The following is a 20,884-nucleotide window of genomic DNA, read 5'->3' as shown; positions in this document are numbered from 1 at the left end:
CCCAGGGGCAGTGGAGCCTGGAGTGCTACAGTCTATGGGATCACAAAAGAATCAGATACAACTTAGTGACTATACAACAACAAAATCGCTCTTCAATTTGATCCTTCTGTTGTAAAATGGAATCACTGAAATGAATTTGAAATTACAGAGAGCAAATATTATTTATCTCTCAAAACCTTCAGATATGTTAGATTTACTATGTAAATCAAGTGAGGCACTAAACATGTATAAAGAGAAAATGCTTTATGTGTGAAAGTCAAGAGCGTTATAATGAAAAGAGGACTGGAATTGGAGAATCACACTAGAAAATTATGAGTTAGGTGACTCAAATGTTGTGTGCTGATGGGAAATTACAATATACCTCAGAGTCAATTCCTATAAAAGGATGTGGCAAATCATACATAACACAATAGAATCTTATAAAGGAGATGATAATACAAATTTCAATGTCTTATACAAGAGGCAAAAGATATTCTGTGATACCAGGAAATAGGTAGAAGTGTCTATTTTTAATCTTGTCTTGTACCTCTTAGCAGGTTCTTGCCATGGGTGACAAGGGAGCAGGCAACCACTCAGATGTAACTGACTTCATTCTTGTAGGCTTCAGGGTCTGTCCAGAGCTCCACATTCTCCTCTTCCTCCTATTCCTGCTTGTCTATGGCATGGTCCTTTTGGGGAACATTAGTATGATTTGCATCATTGTGACTGACTCCCAGCTGAACACACCAATGTATTTCTTTCTAGGCAATCTCTCCTTCATTGACCTCTCCTACTCCACTGTTATTGCACCTAAGGCCATGGTCAACTTCATGTCTGAGAAAAAGACTGTCTCTTTTGTAGGGTGTGCTGCCCAGTTCTTCTTTTTTGCACTCTTCATTGTAACAGAAGGGTTTGTCCTGGCAGCCATGGCCTATGACCGCTTCATTGCCATCTGCAACCCTCTTCTTTACAGTGTCCATATGTCAAGACGCCTTTGCACTCAGCTGGTGGCTGGTTCCTATTTCTGTGGTTGGGTCAGTTCCATCCTCCAAGTCAGCATAACATTCTCAGTGTCTTTCTGTGCCTCCCGAGTCATTGATCACTTCTACTGTGATTCTCACCAAATTGAGAAGATCTCCTGCTCTAATCTCTTTGTCAATAAGATGGTATCTCTTAGTTTGGCTGCCTTCATTATTTTGCCCACAATAGTTGTTATTGTAGTATCTTACATGTATATTGTAACCACAGTCTTGAAGATCCCCTCCAGTGAAGGGAGAAAGAAAGCCTTCTCCACTTGCAGCTCCCATCTGGGGGTGGTAAGCTTACTTTATGGGACTGTCTCCTTTGTGTATCTCACACCTCCAAGCAATCCTGAACTTCGTAAAGTGGCTTCAGTATTTTACATATTGGTTACACCCATGCTAAACCCTCTGATTTACTCTCTGAGAAACAAAGATGTCAAACAAGCTTTGAGAAAAGTCTTATGGAAGGAAAAAGCTTTATCCTAATTCTACTTTCTTGTGATTTCCTTATTAATGGGCCCATCGATAGTTTCAGCCTGATTTTCTTTCAGTGTGGAGTCAAGCTTGAGTCATTTGAAGATCTTTCACATTGATCATTCCACAGATGAATTATTTTCAGTGAAGGAATGATAACAATTTATCATTCACTCTTCATCATTCACTCTCCCTTAAGAGCAGTGGTATATCTCATGCATCAGTAAAATTTGCAGTCATCCTATAAACAGAAATATACTCCTTGCTCTTTTTAGGTAAACTTTATGGAGTGAAGGAAAAAAGAATTTTATTTTATTACTGTTATTTTTCTTTGGGCCCTATTTTTAGATAGTGGGCAGAAAAAATGCTTTGGTAGAATGCTAAACTCAGAATGTATAATAATGTTTAGGAGAAGGGTTAACGCAAGACAGGGTGATTCTGAGTTGTAAATATTTAATTCTTTTATGAAATTTAACTGTGAATAAATTTATTCACAATTACTTGATTTGGGGCCCATAGTTCTTGAATAAATATCATGGTATAAGATTGCTTTTTGTCTGTGCCATCATGAGTTTATCAGAACAACTCAATAAATCATTGGTGTTTAATTGTTTCTTACTGTATCTTATTGTTTATTATTGTTGTTTAGTCACTAAGTCATGTTAGACTCTTTTGCAACCCCATGGACTGTAGACCCACTGGGCATCTCTGTCCATAGGATTTCTCAGGCAAAAATACTGGAGTGGGTTGCCAGTTCCTTCTCCAGGGGATCTTCCTGACCCAGGCATAGAGCTCACGTCCCCTGCATTTCAGGTAGATTCTTTACCACTGTGCCACCAGGGAAGCCTATATCTTATTGTTACATATTTTAAATATTGTTATTGATTTATTATCATATCAAAGAGCTGGAGAAAGGTGTCTTGTATCCAGTCTTCTAAAAACAGGATACACAGATCCACAAAGACAAATCTTTAGTACTGATGTCCTATCTAGAAGGGTTAAAAATTGCATTAGATTTAAATCATTGATCCCAGTTTATTGGATTACTCTGTTCTCTTTGGTAATTACTATTTGAAAAATGAAAGTTGCTCAGTTGTGTCCAACTCTTTGTGACCCCATGGACTATACAGTCCATGAAATTTTCCAGGCCAGAATGCTGGAGTGGGTAGCCTTTCCCTTCTCCAGGGGATCTTTCCAACCCAGGGATCGAACCCAAGTCTCCTGCATTACAGGCTGATTCTTTACCTGCTGAGCCACAAGGGAAGCCCAGTTACTATTTATGTGTACAAAACTTTGTTTGTTTTGTATTTTAATTACCTATGATATTTTTATTTTCCTAACTCTTGTTTTATTGGTGCTGTACTTTAAATGAAGCTATTTATATTTCTAAAGTAATATCTGTGTTGTCATATTGTTTTAATTTTTCCAATTCAGGTTGTGCTTTCAGATGCAAATTGTAATCAATTCAGTTCTCCAAATATGTTTGTGTAAGTGTGCTCAGTCGTGTTGTGTCGGATTCTTTGTGACACGATGGACTGTAGCCCACCAGTCCAGATATGTTTAAATCAACAGAAAACATTGCTGAACAAAATGGTCAAAATTTGCATCTATTTTATCTCTTTAATTTATGCATTTGGTAATAAATTTGTTGATGGAAAGATGCAGAAGGCAGAAGTGAGAGGATGTTGTATAAGATGAACTGTTTAATGTGTGTTTGCCTACTTCTACAATTTCAGATTGTATCAGTAAAGTCAATCAATGCTGAAAGAGCTCAGTGATTGTAGAGAGACTGCAACTAACTGTATAGGGAATGCAACCCTTTGCAGAGATTAGAAAAGGAGGGGCAGAGTAGAGAGGGATGGCAGTTGGGAGAGCAGAGTACCCTGGTATTTCTCATTCTATTAATAAAAATAGGTTTATTCTCTAGTTCTTACATATTCCAACTTAGAAAATTCCTTAACCAAAGACTACATCAATATTTTTTCTCAAAGGATGAAAGGTTTTTTCATCTGAATGTGGTTCTTGAATTCAAAAATTATTTTTTGCTCCTTACTAACATTTCTAATAAATCAATTATTTTATCATTTTCACTTCAACTACACGTATCCATTTTTATTTGCTTAATTGTGTGTGTAACAATTAGGTTTATTTTTTTCAAAAATATTGAAAATTACTTTGGCTAAAGTAAACAAGGGAAATTTATTAGAAGGATATGTGAGATAGAAAAGCTAAGGAACCAGCCTTGAAATTGGGTAGGAACCAAGGAGTCCCAAGAAACAAAGAGACAAAAGTTTTAGGAGTCTGCTAGCAGAAGTAAGTCTCATTGAACGCCACATCTGGAAAATAGAAACTCCAAGCATTTTCAAGGTTCTGTAAACTAAAAGAAAAAAAAAAAGCAACCTAAAAATTGACAGTTATGCTTTATTCAGTGGAAATTTTTAGGACTTAAGTCGAGGAGGCAGCATCTCAAGGAAACCTGAGAGAACTGCTCCAAGGAAGGGGGAGGGAGGAGCCAGGTTATATATAAGTTTGAGGAGCCAGGTTATATATAAGTTTTGCAACAAAAGGCAAGTAGTCTGAATGTTAAATCTTTTTTGTAAATTAATAAAACTAGATATCCCAAGTTAAGGAATTTAGCATATGGAAAGTACAATTTCTATGTATGGGAAGATGCAAGAGTCTGGGCTTACTGAAATCATTCCTTTGATACTTACCTCAACGATCTGGGTTTTTCATGTTCTGAATTTCCTTGGTGGCTCACAATAGGGAGTGGCTGCAGTTTTGTGGCTGCTAGATGGCAAGTATTCTTTCCTTCCTGAGTTCCCTCAGGGCTCATCAGCTCACCATCCATGGTGGCTGCAATTGCTGATGACTGTGACATCTTTCTTTACTGATATGGCAGGAATATTTCATTTCTCACTTCTTTTACCCTTTTCTGTCAATTTAAGTCCTGATACAGTATATTATGGGATTCTCAAGTGGCTCAGATGGTAAAGAATCTGCCGGCAGTGCAGGAGACTGGGGTCAGTCCCTAGGTTGGGAGAGAATGGCGACCCACTCCAGTATTCTTTTTTTTTTTTTACTTTTGGAATGCTATAATTGACAGAATGGAAGTATACAAATGAATTTCAAAATGAAGTCAATGCACCCAAGAGCGGGATCAAACATGAGATCAGCTCACAATGAAAATCCGGTCAGATGGAAGAAGGCCAAAGTCTAAAGCAGAGAGTGAGGAGGGATGTGTAAGAGAGGAAGGGCCCTGGGACCGAGTTTTCAAAACATGCTCGACTGATGTCTTCAACTTCCAGGTCCCCGAGGCCTTAGTTGGTGGTTTGGGACAAACATGTTATTTGGTCACAAAGAGCAGCAGTAGAGATCGGCTGTATCTGGAATGCAGAGGGAGGTTAGAGATCTGGGGAGACTGTAGACAGTCTATGACAAAGGAGATGGAGGTATGAGGGTGCGAGTGCTAATGAGGCTCTGTGTCCCCTTACAACAAGTGCCAGCCAAACCACAGCAATGTACTATGAAAAATGACTCAAGTTACTACTTTAGGGGAAGATATGAAGTAGCGACAGGAAACTTCTGTGGAAAAGGTTCAGCTTATATGGAGAAAAATACACATTCAAACACTGGATTATCTATAGTGCCACACTCAGAGTTGGTAGAGTAAAGGCGCTCTTTCTGGGTGACTTGCAGAAAGAGATCAGGACATTATGAAGACTAACAGAACTTTGTAGAGAACTGATTGCTTCAGTCCTCTCCATGGAGAAAAGATGGCATTCTGCAAGTCTTCCATTCTAGTATTCTTGCCTGGAGAATTCCATGAACAGAGGCACCTGGCAGGCTACAGTCCATGGTGTCGCAAAGAGTTGGACATGACTGAAGCAACTGAGCACACACACACACAGAGTACTCATACAGATCAGGTTTGGGGTATATGTCTGTCCCTTTACTAGAGAATGGCTGGACCCTTGACTATGACTTTATTTAATTAAAAAAAATCTGAATCTTTAAAACATAATGACAATTTATTCAGTTCAGTTCAGTTCAGTTCAGTCGCTCAGTCGTGTCCGACTCTCCGCAACCCCATGAATCACAGCATGCCAGGCCTCCCTGTCTATCACCAACTCCCAGAGTTCACTCAAACTCATGTCCACAGAGTCGGTGATGTCATCCAGCCATTTCATTCTCTGTCGTCCCCTTCTCCTCCTGCCCCCAACCTTTCCCAGCATCCGAGTCTTTTCCAGTGAGTCAACTCGTCGCATGAGGTGGCCAAAGTATTGGAGATTCAGCTTCAGCATCAGTCCTTCCAATGAAGGACCCAGGATTGATCTCCTTTAGAATGGACTGGTTGGATCTCCTTGCAGTACAAGGGACTCTCAAGAGTCTTCTCCAATGCCACAGTTCAAAATCATCAATTCTTCGGTGATCAGCTTTATTAAAAGGGCTTAAATTCAAAAATCTGACAATACTTCATACTGGTGAGGATGTAGAACAACAGGAAATATCTTTCAGTCTTCGTGAAGATGGAAATGGTACAGCAGACAGCTTGGCAGCTCCTTATAAGTTAAACATAAACTAACTGTTCGAATTGGAATTTGTATTCCTAGATATTTACTCAACCGATTTAAAAACTTACTGGGGTGGCTACATGACTTTTTATCATTTGTCAAAGCCCATAGACTTTTATGGCACAAAGAATAAAAACTTAGTTTTTATTTTTTTACCATCTACTCCTGTTGGTAATGTCATTTCTCACAGAAGTACAGGTTTACAACTGTGACAATTCTGTGCGTGTATACTGGCACTGAACAAATTAAAGTGAATAGACAACAAACGGTGGTGATCATAAGGTTTCTCAGTGTTGGAATGGGGGGTTATAGATTAGCAAAAGAGAAGGCTAGAATGAACATGGGAGATGGGATCAGATTAATATAGATGCAGATGTGTAGATAGAGAAAAAATTATAGCTATATATGTATACACATATAGGCTTCCCTGCCAACTCAGTGGTAAAGAATCTGACTGCCAATGTGGGAAATGCAAGTTCGATCTCTGGGTTGGGAAGATCTTCTGGAGAAGGAAATGACAACCCACTCCAGTGTTCTTGCCTGGGAAATCCCATGGACAGAGGAGCTTGGCAGGCTACCATCCATGGTGTCACAGAAGAATCAAACACAACTTCGTGACTAAACAACAAACGCGTACACATACACATTTACACATATGTATATTCTAGTTGTGGACAAGGCAATGGCAACCCACTCCAAATTTTCCAGACTTGCCTGGAAAATCCCATGGGCGGAGGAGCCTGGTTGGCTGTAGTTCATGGGGTCGCTAGGAGTCGGATACGACTGAGCGACTTCACTTTGACTTTTCACTTTCATACATTGGAGAAGGAAATGGCAACCCACTCCAGTGTTCTTGCCTGGAGAATCCCAGGGACGTGGGAGCCTGGTGGGCTGCCATCTATCGGGTCGCACAGAGTCAGACACGACTTAGCAGTAGCAGCAGCATATTCTAGTTGTTTGTTGAAAGAGCCTGGAAGCAATGATATCTCAGTAGCAATAAGAATATCTAGCAACTCAATCCCGATTACTAATTGCATTCTCTAATAAAAGGAACTAGGAATCATTGGAGAAAAGGTTGATTCTGAGCAGAACCCTGTGAGGCTTTCCCAAGACAGTATTTCCCCCACTAAATCCTCTGCTTTAATTCCTCTCTGAAGTACCTGCTGCTGCTGCTGCTAAGTCACTTCAGTCGTGTCCGACTCTGTGTGACCCCATAGACGGCAGCCCACCAGGCTTCCCCATCCCTGGGATTCTCCAGGCAAGAACGCTGGAGTGGGTCACCATTTCATTCTCCAATGCATGAAAGGGAAAAGTGAAAGTGAAGTCGCTCAGTCATGTCTGACTGTTAATGACCTCATGGACTGCAGCCTACCAGGCTCCTCCATCCATGGGATTTTCCAGGCAAGAGTACTGGAGTGGGGTGCCATTGCCCTCTCTTCTCTGAAGTACCTAGATAATAGTATTTGATGCTAATTTCCTGAGTTGTTTTGCAGATGTGAAAACCCTCCATCAGAAGGAAGGTGTTATTTACTTGATGACCATAAGCACAGAACCCCAGGCCTCCTGGAACCTAAGGACTGATAAGTTAACCCCTATGATACTACCCTGTTCCCTCATCATCAGTCAGTCGGAACTGTGCAGGATCTTATCCCGTACCTTGTGACACCCCTTCCCTCACCTGATATTTTAAAAATGCTTTGCCAAGACCTCTCTGGTAGTCTAGTGGTTAGGAATCTGTCTTTCAATGAGGGGATGTGGGTTCGATCCCTGGGCAGGGAATTGACATCCCACATGCCTTGAGGAAAGAAAGTCAGTCAGTGCACACCACAACTACTAAGCCTGTGCCTCTCAGCTAGAGAGCTCACATGCTCTGGAGCCCACACACCACATCTAAAAAGAAGTTGGTGTTCCACAACGAAAGATCCACATGCTACTGTAAATAAATATTTTTAAAAATTCCTTTGTGGAAACCCTTTGGGGAGTTCAGGACTTTTTAGGACGTGAGTTACCTGTCTCCTTCTGTGGCCTTGCAATGAACCTTTCTCAGCTCCAAACTTATATTTTAGTTTGTTTGGCCTCACTGTGCTTTGGGCACACAAATTTGCCTTAACAATTTTAGGGATGGGGTAAGGGCCATTCAAGATGAGCCTGAAGAATCCTGTGTTATCAGAAAGTAAGAAAGTGCTTTAAAATAACAACAAAAAACCCCCAAGCTTTTAAAAAAGACACAGGAATCAATTTGAAAGAGTTCCAAATGAACAAAGCTAGAAAGAATTGAGCAAAACATAAAGAACACATGTGTGTGCTAAGTCGCTTCAGTAAATAGAAATATATATATTTATATATTTTATATTATATATAATTATATATACATATATGAAATTATATATAAATATATATAATTGTATATTTTATATTATATATTATTTGTATAACATATTTATATATATATAAATTTGTGCCATCTGCAAAAGAGAATTTTGCTGCTTCCTTTCAAATTTGGATCCCTTTTCTTTTTATCGCCTAATGCTCTGGCTAGGGTTAGGACTTCCAAAATTATGTTGAATAGGAGTGGGCACTCTTGTCTTGTTTCTGATTTTAGAGGGAAAGCTTTCCATATTTTACCATTGAGTCTAAAATCGTGTGCACGCTAAGTCGCTTCAGTCATGTCCAACTCTTTGCAACCCCATGAATTGTAGTCCACCAGGCTCCTCTGTCCATAGGATTCTCCAGGCAAGAACACTGGAGTGGGTTGCCATGCCCTCCTCCAGGGGATCTTCCCAACTCAGGGATTGAAACCATGTCTCTTGTGGCTCCTGTACTGCTGGCAGATTCTTCACCGCTGAGCTATCAGGGGTGTGGGTTTATCAAACGTGGCCTTTGTTATGTTTATGTATGTGTGTATGTTATAGGATGTAAATATTACTAATTTTACATCATAGTATTTAAGTTATGGGATATAAAGGAGCAGAGTAAACATCACTCAAGGGTTTTACCTTCTCATTTGGGGAAGTGATTAGTGTATTTGGGTTGTATGTAGGATAGCTGTATCATATTAGGTGAAGTTATGACCTAATTATTGTATTTTGTTTTGGGGGGTTAAGTATGGTTCAGGCTTCCTTGATGGCTCAGGTGTTAAAGAATCTGCTGCAAGGTGGAAGACCAAGATTCAATCCCTGGGTCAGGAAGATTCCATGGAGAAGGAAATGGTAACCCACTTCAGTATTCTTGCCTGGAGAGCTCCATGGACAGAGGAGCCTTGTGGGCTACAGTCCATGGAGTTGCACAGAGTTGAACATGACAGAGTGACTAACACTTTGACTTTGAATTATGGTTCATAGAGATGTGCATGGATTCCAAGTTGACAAGGGGTGAATTTATTAATAGTTTATTTCATGTGTCAACTTGACAACATCACGGGATGCTCAGATACCTAATTAAATATTATTTCTAGTGTGTCCCTCAGGGTGTTTCTGCAAGAGATTAGCTTTTGAATTGGTGGCCTGCATAAAGAAGACTGCCTTCGCCAGTGTTGTAATGTTCATTGGCCTGAATGGAAGAGGCTGAATTCTCTCTTTTCTGCATCTGGCTGTTTAAGTGAAACATCTAGCTTTCCCTCCTCTTGGACTGGAATTTACATCACCACTTTTTTTGTGTCTCCAGCTTGCAGAGGGAAGGCTTAGCCTCTGTAACCTCATGAATCAACTCCATAAAGCAAACCTCATTCTAGATATCTCTGTCTATGTATTATCATCTTTCACCATCATCATCTATATATCTGTCTACTATGTGTCTATCTATACGTCTATGTAGTTCGATCACCTGTTCATCCTGTGGGTTTTGTCTCTCTGAAGAATAAAAATTAATACAACTACTAAATGGTAGAGTTTCATTGGTAACTTACTATATTATGATCTTTTGATATTTCTTCCAATAATTCTCAAAATGTTCGTTTTTTTGTTTGCTTGGGGTAAAGTTTCTTAGTCTTGGTGTATCTCAGAATATTTTTATGGAATCATTTCATTTAAATTAAAACATTTTTAAGTCCTAAGTTCTTGACTCAATTCCCTCAGTACAGCCTTTAAAAAGTCAGATGGCAATATCAATCTTTTCCCCTTAAGGTCATCTATTCTTTCTTTCTAAGAGGCTTTAGAAATTCTTAAATATTCAGTTCAGTCAGTTCAGTTCAGTTGCTAAGTCGCGTCCGACTCTTTGTGACCCCATGAATCACAGCACGCCAGGCCTCCCTGTCCATCACCAACTCCTGGAGTTCACTCAAACTCATGTCCATCGAGTCAGCGATGCCATCCAGACATTTCATTCTGTGTCGTACCCTTCTCCTCCTGCCCCCAATCCCTCCCAGCATCAGAGTCTTTTCCAGTGAGTCAACTCTTCGCATCAGGTGGCCAAAGTATTGGCGCTTCAGCTTTAGCATCAGTCCTTCCAATGAACACCCAGGACTGATCTCCTTTAGAATGGACTGGTTGGATCTCCTTGCAGTCCAAGGGACTCTCAAGAGTCTTCTCCAACACCACAGTTCAAAATTACTGTATTCTAAATAGCATGTGTGCATGCTAAGTCACTTCAGTCATGTCGGACTCTTTGTGACCCTATGGACTATAGCCCTCCAGGCTCCTCTGTCCATGGGATTCTCCAGGCAAGAATACTGGAGTGGGTTGCCATGTCCTCCTCCAGGGGATCTTCCTGACCCAGGATCTTCCTGATCAAATCTGCATCTCTTACACCTCCTGCATTAGCAGATGAGTTCTTTACCACTAGCACCACCTGGGAAGCCCTCTAAATAGCATAGATACTCTTGTTTTATCATACTATGTATCTGTGTTTTCCTCCTTAAATGTTATGTTTAGTCTTCTATGAGTATTTTCTATTTGAAATTTTACACACACACACACACACACACACACATACACACATGAAATTCAGATAAATTCTTAATATAACTGTTCTTAAACATTTTCCACCCATGTCTAGCCTGGAGCAAAATAATAATGAGATGGCTGTGGTGTTCTCTAAGTTCAAAAGAAATGTCTATTTATTTAAAGATTGTGATTCTTTTTATCTCCCAATTGTTTAGTGGAAAAGAAACCATGAAAAAGTTATTGTCAGACAGAAAAGTCTTTCTTAAAAAGTGTTTCCTAAATCATGGTCTTTGATTCTTTACTTCTACTTTTACAATGACAATTAAGAAATCATAATTATAAAAACAACAAATATTACCAAAACTTGACTAGGCCTGCAAGGCACCATGCCAAATGAAGCAGAAAAAAATTAATCAGAAATTCATTAAATTTAAATCTATTGCAAACTATTCTCTGTCTGAAAACAACTTGTGTATAATAAATCCCAGTGGGGAGATTCCAGAGTCTGTTTGGTAGGATGGTAATGAAGGAAGTTTTTGCACAATGTAGTTACTTACAAACATTAAAACTTCAAGAAGAGAAGCTGTAAATTTACTGGTGATTGGGAGACATGTTTCTTCTGTATATGTGGTTTCAACTCAAATACCGCAAATGATTTATCATATGTTATCAAGTGATTTTTTCTGTCCTAATTCATCTCTTCTAACTTCTGAAACTGAAAAAACTCCTAGACAATCTCTATTAGTACCAAAATTACTTAATGAATATATTACACAATTGTTTATTTTAGTCACCTATTCTGATATTATTTCTAAAAAATTTATTCAATGTGGATCATAGATCCCAGATTCAAGGAGTAGAATTATTTATTCTTCATAAATAGAAAAAATATCAGTTCCTAAGCTAATCTCTGAATTTTGCTCTTTTTAATTTTAAAAAGGTGGATTAAATGGAGTTGACTCTTAATTTCTTTTTTTAATTTTTAAATTGAAGTATAATTTATTTAATTTTATTTTTAAAATGAAACATGGTTGTATTTAATTTCTGCTATACAGCCAAGCTCTTCTGTTTATTCTTGCCACCTCTTCTTAATAGATTCTGCTTCTGTTAGGTCCATACCATTTCTGTCCTTTATTATGAAGAACTATACAAAAAAGATCTTCATGACCCAGATAACCATGATGGTGTGATCACTGACCTAGAGCCAGACATCCTGGAATGTGAAATCAAGTGGGCTCTTAGGAAGCACTACTATGCAGAAAGCTAGTGGAGGTGATGGCATTACAGTTGAGCTATTTCAAATTCTAAAAGAGGATGCTGTGAAAGTGCTGCACTCAATATGTCAGCAAACTTGGAAAACACAGCAGTGGCCACAGGACTGGAAAAGGTCAGTTTTCATTCCAATCCCAAAGAAGGGCAGTGCCAAAAATGCTCAAACTACTGCATAGTTGCACTCATCTCACACGCTAGCAAAGTAATGCTCAAAATTCTCCAAGCCAGGCTTCAGCAGTACGTGAACCATGAACTTCCAGATGTTCAAGCTGGACTTAGAAAAGGCAGAGGAACCAGAGATCAAATTTCCAACATCCGTTGGATCATTGAAAAAGCAAGCGAGTTCCAGAAAAACATCTACTTCTGTTTTATTGAGTACACCAAAGCATTTGACTGTGTGGATCACAGCAAACTCTGGAAAATTCTTAAAGAGATGGGAGTACCAGACCACCTTACTTGCCTCCTGAGAAATCTGTATGTAGGTCAAGAACCAACAGTTGGAGACAGATATGGAACAACAGACTGGTTCCAAATAGGGAAAGGAGTATATCAAGGCTGTATATCATCACCCTGCTTATTTTACTTGTGTGCAGAGTATATCACGCAAAATGCTGGGCTGGATGAAACACAGGCTTGAATCAAGATTGTTGAGAGAAATATCAATAACCTCAGATATGCAGATGACACCACCCTTATGGCAGAAAGCGAAGAACTAAAGTTCCTCTTGATGAAAGTGAAAGAGGAGAGTGAAAAAGTTGGCTTAAAACTCAATATTCAGAAAACTAAGATCATGGCATCTGGTCCCATCACTTCATGGCAAATAGATCGGGAAAAAATGGAAACAGTATGCTGAGACTATTTTCTTGGGCTCCAAAATCACTGCAGATGTTGACTGCAGCCATGAAATTAAAAGATGCTTGTTTCTTGGAAGAAAAGTTATGACCAGTCTCAGTTCAGTTCAGTTCAGTTGCTCCGTCGTTTCTGACTCTTTGTGACCTCAAGAACCACAGTATGCCACGCCTCCCTGTCCATCACCAACTCCCGGAATTTACCCAAACTCATGTCCATTGAGTCGGTGATGCCATCCAACAATCTCATCCTCTGTCGTCCCCTTCTCCACCTGCCCTCAATCTTTCCCAGCATCAGGATCTTTTCCAATGAGTCAACTCTTCGCATGAGGTGGCCAAAGTATTGGAGTTTCAGCTTCAACATCAGTCCTTCCAATGAACACCCAAGACTGATCTCCTGTAGGATGGACTAGTTGGATCTCCTTGCAGTCCAAGGGACTCTCAAGAGTCTTATCCAACACCACAGTTCGAAAGCATCAATTCTTCAGCGCTCAGCTTTCTTTATAGTCCAACTCTCACATCCATACATGACTACTGGAAAAATGATAGCCTTGACTAGATGGACATTTGTTGACAAAGTAATGTCTCTGCTTTTTAATGTGCTGTCTAGGTTGGTCATAACTTTCTTTCCAAGGAGTAAGCGTCTTTTAATTTCATGGCTGCAGTCACAATCTGCAGTGATTTGGAGCCCAAAATAATAAAGTCAGCCACTGCTTCCCCATCTATTTGCCATGAAATGACGGACTGGATGCCATGATCTTAGTTTTCTGAATGTTGAGTTTTAAGCCAACTTTTTCACTCTCCTGTTTCACTTTCATCAAGAGGCTCTTTATTTCTTCAACTTTCTGCCGTAAGGGTGGTGTCATCTGCATATCTGAGGTTATTGATATTTCTCCCGGCAGTCTTGATTCCAGTTGTGCTTCATCCAGCTCAGCGTTTCTCATGATGTACTCTACATATAAGTTAAATAAGCAGGATGACAATATACAGTCTACACATACTTCTTTTCCTATTTGGAACCAGTCTGTTGTTCCATGTCCAGTTCTAACTGTTGCTTCCTGACCTGCATACTGTTTTTTCAAGAGGAAGGTCAGGTGGCCTGATATTCCCATCTCTTTCAGAATTTTTCACATTTTATTGTGATCCATACAGTCAAAGGCTTTGGCATAGTCAATAAAGCAGAAATAGATATTTTTAAGGAACTCTCTTGCTTTTTCAATGATCCAGTTGGTGTTAGCAATTTGATCTCTCGTTCCTCTGCCTTTTGTAAAACCAGCTTGAACATCTGGAATATCATGGTTCACATGTTACTTAAGCCTGGCTTGGAGAATTTTGAGCATTACTTTACTAACATGTGAGATGAATGCAATTGTGCAGTAGTTTGAGCATTCTTTGACATTGCCATTCTTTGGGATTGGAATGAAAACTGACCTTTTCCAGTCCTGTGGCCACTGCTGGGTGTTCCAAGTTTGCTGACATATTGAGTGCAGCACTTTCACAGCATCATCTTCCAGGATTTGAAATAGCTCAACTGGAATTCCATCACCTCCTCTAGCTTTGTTTGTAGTGATGCTTCCTAAGGCCCACTTGACTTCACATTACAGGATGTCTGGCTGTAGGTGATTGATCACACCATCATGATTATCTGGGTTATGAAGATCTTTTTTGTACAGTTCTGTGTATTCTTGCCACCACTTCTTAATATCTTCTGCTTCCGTTAGGTCCATACCATTTCTGTCCTTTATTGAGCCCATCTTTGCATGAAATGTTTCCTTGGTATCTCTAATTTTCTTGAGGAGATCTCTAGTCTTTCCCATTCTATTGTTTTCTTCTATTTCTTTGTATTGATAGCTTTCTTATCTCTCCTTGCCATTCTTTGGAACTCTGTATTCAAATGGGTATATCTTTTTTTTCCCCCTTTACTTTTAGTTTCTCTTCTTTTCACAGCTAATTGTAAGGCCTCCTCATACAGTCATTTTGCTTTTTTGCATTTTTTTTTTCCTTGGGGATGGTCTGATCCCAGTCTCCTGTACAATGTCAGGAATGTCCATCCATAGTTCATCAGGCACTCTGTCTATCAGATCTAGTCCCTTAATTCTATTTCTCATTTCCACTGTATAATCATAAGGGAGTTGATTTAGGTCATACCTGAATGGTTTCGTTGTTTCCCCCACTTTCTTCAATTTAAGTCTGAATTCGGAAATAAGGAGTTCATGATCTGAGCCACAGTCAGCTCCCGGTCTTTATTTTGCTGACTGTATAGAGCTTCTCCATCTTTGGCTGCAAAGAATATAATCAATCTGATTTTGGTGTTGGCCAAATGGTGATGCCCATGTGTAGAGTCTTCTCTTCTGTTGTTGGAAGAGGGTGTTTGCTATGATCAGTGCGTTCTCTTGGCAAAACACTATTAGCCTTTGTCCTGCTTCATTCTGTACTCCGAGGCCAAATTTGCCTGTTACTCCAGGTGTTTCTTGACTTCCTACTTTTGCATATTTCAGTCCCCTATAATGAAAAGGACACCTTTTTGGGGTGTTAGTTCTAAAAGGTCCTGTAGGTCTTCACAGAACCATTCAACTTCAGCTTCTTCAGCGTTACTGGTTGGGGCATAGACTTGGATTACTGTGATATTGAATGGTTTGAGGGTAGAGTAAGCAACTAGTAAAAATTTAAAGTAATTATCCTTACCAAGGGAAAGTCAAGGAACTGGAAACATTCTTGAAAAACTTATAAAAACTCTTAGTGAAATAGTCACTTTTTCCAAGATTTACTTGGTATGTCCCAGGTGGCTCAAGTCCATGTCCACGTCCCAGTGGGTAAAGAATCTACCTGCAATGCAAGAGACACAGGAGATGTGGGTTTGATCCCTGGGTTTGGAAGATCCCCTGGAGGAGGAAATGAAAATCCACTCCAGTATTCTTGCCTGGAAATTGCATGGAAATAGCCTGGCAGGCTACAGTTAATAGGGTTGCAAAGAGTCAGACACGACTGAGTGACTAGGCAAGCAAGTAACCTGGCATGTGAGCAGTTAGGTAGCTCATAACAGCCCTTACAAGGTTGGTCTAAGTCTACAACTTTCATAAGCTTTTTACACAATTAGTACAATTTTAATTGTAATACTATTAAATGAATAGTATCCATCAAGTAAGAATTTTGTTTTTTCCCCTTCCTGCCCTCTTATTATGAAATGTTATGAAACATACACAAGATGGGAGAGAAGAGTTCTGAGACAAAGAGAAATTAAGGCTTGGTTCTATTCTACTACTGCAGGAGTCTTCTCTTCAGCAAACTCTCTCTATATATGTGCTGTGTTATAAATTATGAGAATGGTATTCACCTACTCTTTTGTGAACTTTACCTCATGGTCTAATATACATTGATTTGTGGTGTTCATCATGTGTGTACTTCCAGCTAAAATACCCATGACACTAGCGTCGTATAACATTCCTTTACTTTCATCCACAGATGTACATTTACCTATAGGTATTGCAAGGAGATCCAACCAGTCCATTCTAAAGGAGATCAATCCTGAGTGTTCATTGGAAGGACTGATGCTAAAGCTGAAACTGCAATACTCTGGCCACCTCATGCGACGAGTTGACTCACTGGAAAAGACTCTGATGCTGGGAAAGGTTGGGGGCAGGAGGAGAAGGGGACGACAGAGAATGAGATGGCTGGATGGCATCACCGACTCTATGGACATGAGTTTGTATGAACTCCTGGAGTTGGTGATGGACAGGGAGGCCTGGTGTGCTGTGATTCATGGGGTCGCAAAGAGTCGGACACGACTGAGCGACTGAACTGAACTGAACTGAACTGAACTGAACTGAATATCATGGGAGGTCTTCCAAGGCAGGTCTAAGTTTATGACTTTTTTGAAATTTTAAAATGATTGCTACTTTTAACTGTAACGCTATTAAATAAATAGCACCTTGGGTCAAAGCCATTCCTATTCAAAACATAAAGCACATATAAAAATAGGCTTATTTCCCAGAGATATCTACTGTAACATTAATATTTCTGTATATATCTACATAAACACTATTCTTTACTATTTAAGGGTAAAACCTACAGCATAGGTTTTTAATTCAACTTTGAATATTTATTAATTTTATTTATTGGTTACATTATTTTTATCATTTGTTTTCTTTTACTTTTTTTTGCATCAGATGTGGTACAAGCTGCATAAGCTCAACATATTTAGGGGGGTCTTTAATTACATAAATATTTGATGAATGTCTATGTGCCAGAAATAGTGTTCATGCCATTTCAAAGTCTCCATTTTGTTATTCTATATTAATTCAGGGTTTTGTTTTGTTCTGTTTTTTGGTCACATCAGATTTCAGTCTTAAATATATAAAACAGAACTATTTTTCTTTTAAATTTAAATTAATTTCATCCTTCCTGTTATCTGGAGATTTTTTTTTTTTTTTGGGTACCTAACATATTCAAGTTGGTGATAGACAGGGAGGCCTGGCATGCTGTGATTCATGGGGTCGCAAAGAGTGGGACACGACTGAGTGACTGAACTGAACTGAACATATTCAAGTAGGCATTTAGGAATGTGTGCTGCTTAGAAAAGTAGACATACTTGAAGAAAAGAATCGTAATGCCCAGTAGTAGGAGAACAGTATGGAGATGCCTTAAAACACTATGAATAAAACTACCATATGACCCTAATTTTTAAAGGGATCTCCATACTGTTCTCTATAGTGGTTGTATTAATTTACATCCCCACCAATAGTGCAGGAGGCTTCCCTTTTCTCTACACCCTCTCCAGCATTTATTATTTGTAGATTTTTTGATGACGTCCATTTTGATTGGTGTGAGGTGATACCTCATTGTAGTTTTAATTTGAATTTCTCTAATAATGAGTGTTGTTGAGCATCTTTTTGTATGTTTCTTAGCCATCTCTATGTATTCTTTGGAGAAATGTCTGTTTAGGTCTTTTGCCCACATTTTGATTTGGTTGCTCTCCTGGTAATGAGCTGCATGATCTGCATGTATATTTTGGAGATTAACCCTTTGTTGGTGGTTTCATTTGCAATTATTTCCTCCCATTCTGAGGGTTGTCTTTTCATCTTGTTTATAGTTTACTTTCCTGTGCAAAAGTTTGTAAGTTTAATTAGGTCTCATTTGTTTATTGTTTTTATTTCCATTACTCTATGATAGCTCTACAATGATAAAAATAGTACACAAGAGGTTGAAGTTAGTAGGTAAAAATGTTTTGAAGTTCAAAATATGCAGTTTATATGAAAGTGCTTAGAAAAATGCTTGACATAATTTGAGTTTTCACTAAATTTAATAAATTATTTGTCACAGCTGTTTCAAGTTACTCCAAAAATAATTTTTAGAATAAAAAATACACGAATTCAATAAATTAAAAACAAAAGCTTTTTTGTCTATAAGATTCAGTTCAGTTCAGTTCAGTTCAGTTGCTCAGTCGTGTCCGACTTCTTGCGATCCCATGAATCACAGCACGCCAGGCCTCCCTGTCCATCACCAACTCCTGGAGTTCACTCAAACTCATGTCCATCAAGTCGGTGATACCATCCAGACATCCCATCCTCTGTCGTCCCTTTCTCCTCCTGCCCCCAATCCCTCCCAGCATCAGGGTCTTTCTCAATGAGTCAACTCTTTGCATCAGGTGGCCAAAGTATTGGAGTTTCAGCTTTAGCATCAGTCCTTCCAATGAACACCCAGGACTGATCTCCTTTAGAATGGACTGACTGGATCTCCTTGCAGTCCAAGGGACTCTCAAGAGTCTTCTCCGACACCACAGTTCAAAAGCATCAATTCTTTGGCGATCAGCTTTCTTCACAGTCCAGCTCTCATATCCATACATGACCACGGGAAAAACCATAGCCTTGACTAGACGGACCTTGGTTGGCAAAGTAATGTCTCTACTTTTTAATATGCTATCTAGGTTGGTCATAACTTTCCTTCCAAGGAGTAAGCGTCTTTTAATTTCATGGCTGCAATCAGCATCTGCAGTGATTTTGGAGCCCCCCCAAAATAAAGTCTGACACTGTTTCCACTGTTTCCCTATCTATTTCCCTTGAAGTGATGGGACCAGATGCCATGATCTTAGTTTTCTGAATGTTGATCTTCAAGCCAACTTTTTCACTCCCCTCTTTCACTTTCATCAAGAGGCTTTTTAGTTCCTCTTTACTTTCTGACTTAAGGATGGTGTCACCTGCATATCTGAGGTTATTGATATTTCTCCCAGCAATCTTGATTCCAGCTTGTGCTTCTTCCAGCCCAGAGTTTCTCATGATGTACTCTGCATTGAAGTTAAATAAGCAGGGTGACAATATACAGCCTTGAAATATGCAATGCAACTTTCAGTTATATGCCTTAAAAGAAGTATAAATCACAAGTAATTAGGCAGTTATATTTCAAGGTGGTAGATTATATCTAGCCTGATATCAAATATTGGCAATAGGATTTTTGCAAGGGAAACTAACAAGGTATTATAAAACCAATTCACTTGCTGCTGAAAGGAGATCCTAATTGAAAATAAGGATATTGCATTCTGAGATGAGAAGAGTATGTGACAATAATGCATTTGTCTTTTTACATTTTAAACGGATGCCATTTAGAAGGTCAAACAATGATACTGAGTATTGATTCAGGAGCAGAATTTTGGATAGAAGCTCTGATAGTCAAGTAGAACTTTGCTACAGAGAAGCAAACTTTAAAGAAAAAACTTTCTAATAAGGAGTCTTGTCCAAAAAGCTTAGTCCCAAGAGTATTCTATAAGTGAAGAAATCACTCTGAGTGTTCCTTGTGTAGTCCTCATGGGATGGTTCTGGAGTTTGCCCTTGTTACAAAATTATAATTGACTTATTTTTCAGTCCCCTCTCAGAGGGACTTCTTTCTCCAAAATTCTGAAAAACTTTCTGCTGCAATTCTCTGAAATAGTTTCATGGGACTGGAAAACACTTTGACTACCATGGATTCTGGCTGCTACTATTTGTGTAGCTCATCAGGGACCAGGGAGTCTAGTTGCTTGTTTTAAATTTCCATTTTGCTCCCATATTCACTCTAAGACCTGTGAAGCATGTCAGCATGGAGACAAGAGATTTTCATGCAGTTTGATTTCACAGATTCATTGTCACCTATTTAAATTTTGGTAGAAAAATATCCATTATTATCTAAGAGAACTAAAGAGATTCCTAGTCCATCATCTTCACTCAGTGTTCATGAAGACAGATACAACAGGTTTTCAAACCAGATTGTATTAAAGAAAGAACAAACTTTAATAATAGGTAATGGAAAATTATGGACTTACAGGCAATACCGCTAATGAAGAACATGGTCATGCCATGCTTAAGAGGGTTGTTATTTTATTGGGGAGTAAACAATATTTGAGATTAACTTTGATATTGTCTTTGAGAGTTTTTATTTTTCAACTACATCTTTTTCCTAGACTGAAATAAAAAGAATTTGGATCTCTGCAGTTTTACATGAAAAAGTTCACAAGATAGAAATATACATTCAGGTAAGAATAATTATAGAAAAAGCATGCCTATTTTAGCCACATAATAAGGCAGCCAAGAACATTTTCCATATGATTAAAATATATTTTTCTTGAATTTCAAAATGTGCCATGAGTGAAAATTATCAAGATGAAAGTGAACCTTGATAATTCATATTCCAATGCTTGAAGGAAGATCATGGTTAAATCAGACTGGTGATATGATAACTAATATTTAAAATATATTACTAATGATGTATATTCTATGATCTTTTTATCTCTTGTTGCATTTCTTAGAATTCAAAATTATAAAAATCCTCTATTTTCTCTAATTTGATTATTTCTTGCCTATTATGAA

At 38.8% G+C, this 20,884-nt stretch overlaps 1 protein-coding gene across 1 annotated transcript; it reads left to right on the top strand.

The window, feature by feature from the left end:
- The first annotated feature begins 524 nt into the window (after positions 1 to 524).
- On the top strand, positions 525 to 1,487 carry LOC129536923 (olfactory receptor 9K2-like). Its single transcript, XM_055396130.2, has one exon. The coding sequence runs from the start codon at positions 546 to 548 to the stop codon at positions 1,485 to 1,487; it is 942 nt and encodes a 313-aa protein (XP_055252105.1). The 5' UTR covers positions 525 to 545.
- The last annotated feature ends 19,397 nt before the right edge of the window (positions 1,488 to 20,884 follow it).

Source organism: Moschus berezovskii, chromosome 6, assembly GCF_049115385.1.
Source record: "Moschus berezovskii isolate FMDL1 chromosome 6, NW_MosBer_1.0, whole genome shotgun sequence".
NCBI lineage: Eukaryota > Metazoa > Chordata > Mammalia > Artiodactyla > Moschidae > Moschus > Moschus berezovskii.
Note: the sequence above shows the minus strand (reverse complement) of the source record. Positions and strands in the feature narration are given on the sequence as shown.

Coding starts and splice junctions, on each gene's coding strand:
- LOC129536923 (XM_055396130.2), top strand. CDS start 546: ATGGGTGACAAGGGAGCAGGCAACCACTCAGATGTAACTGACTTCATT.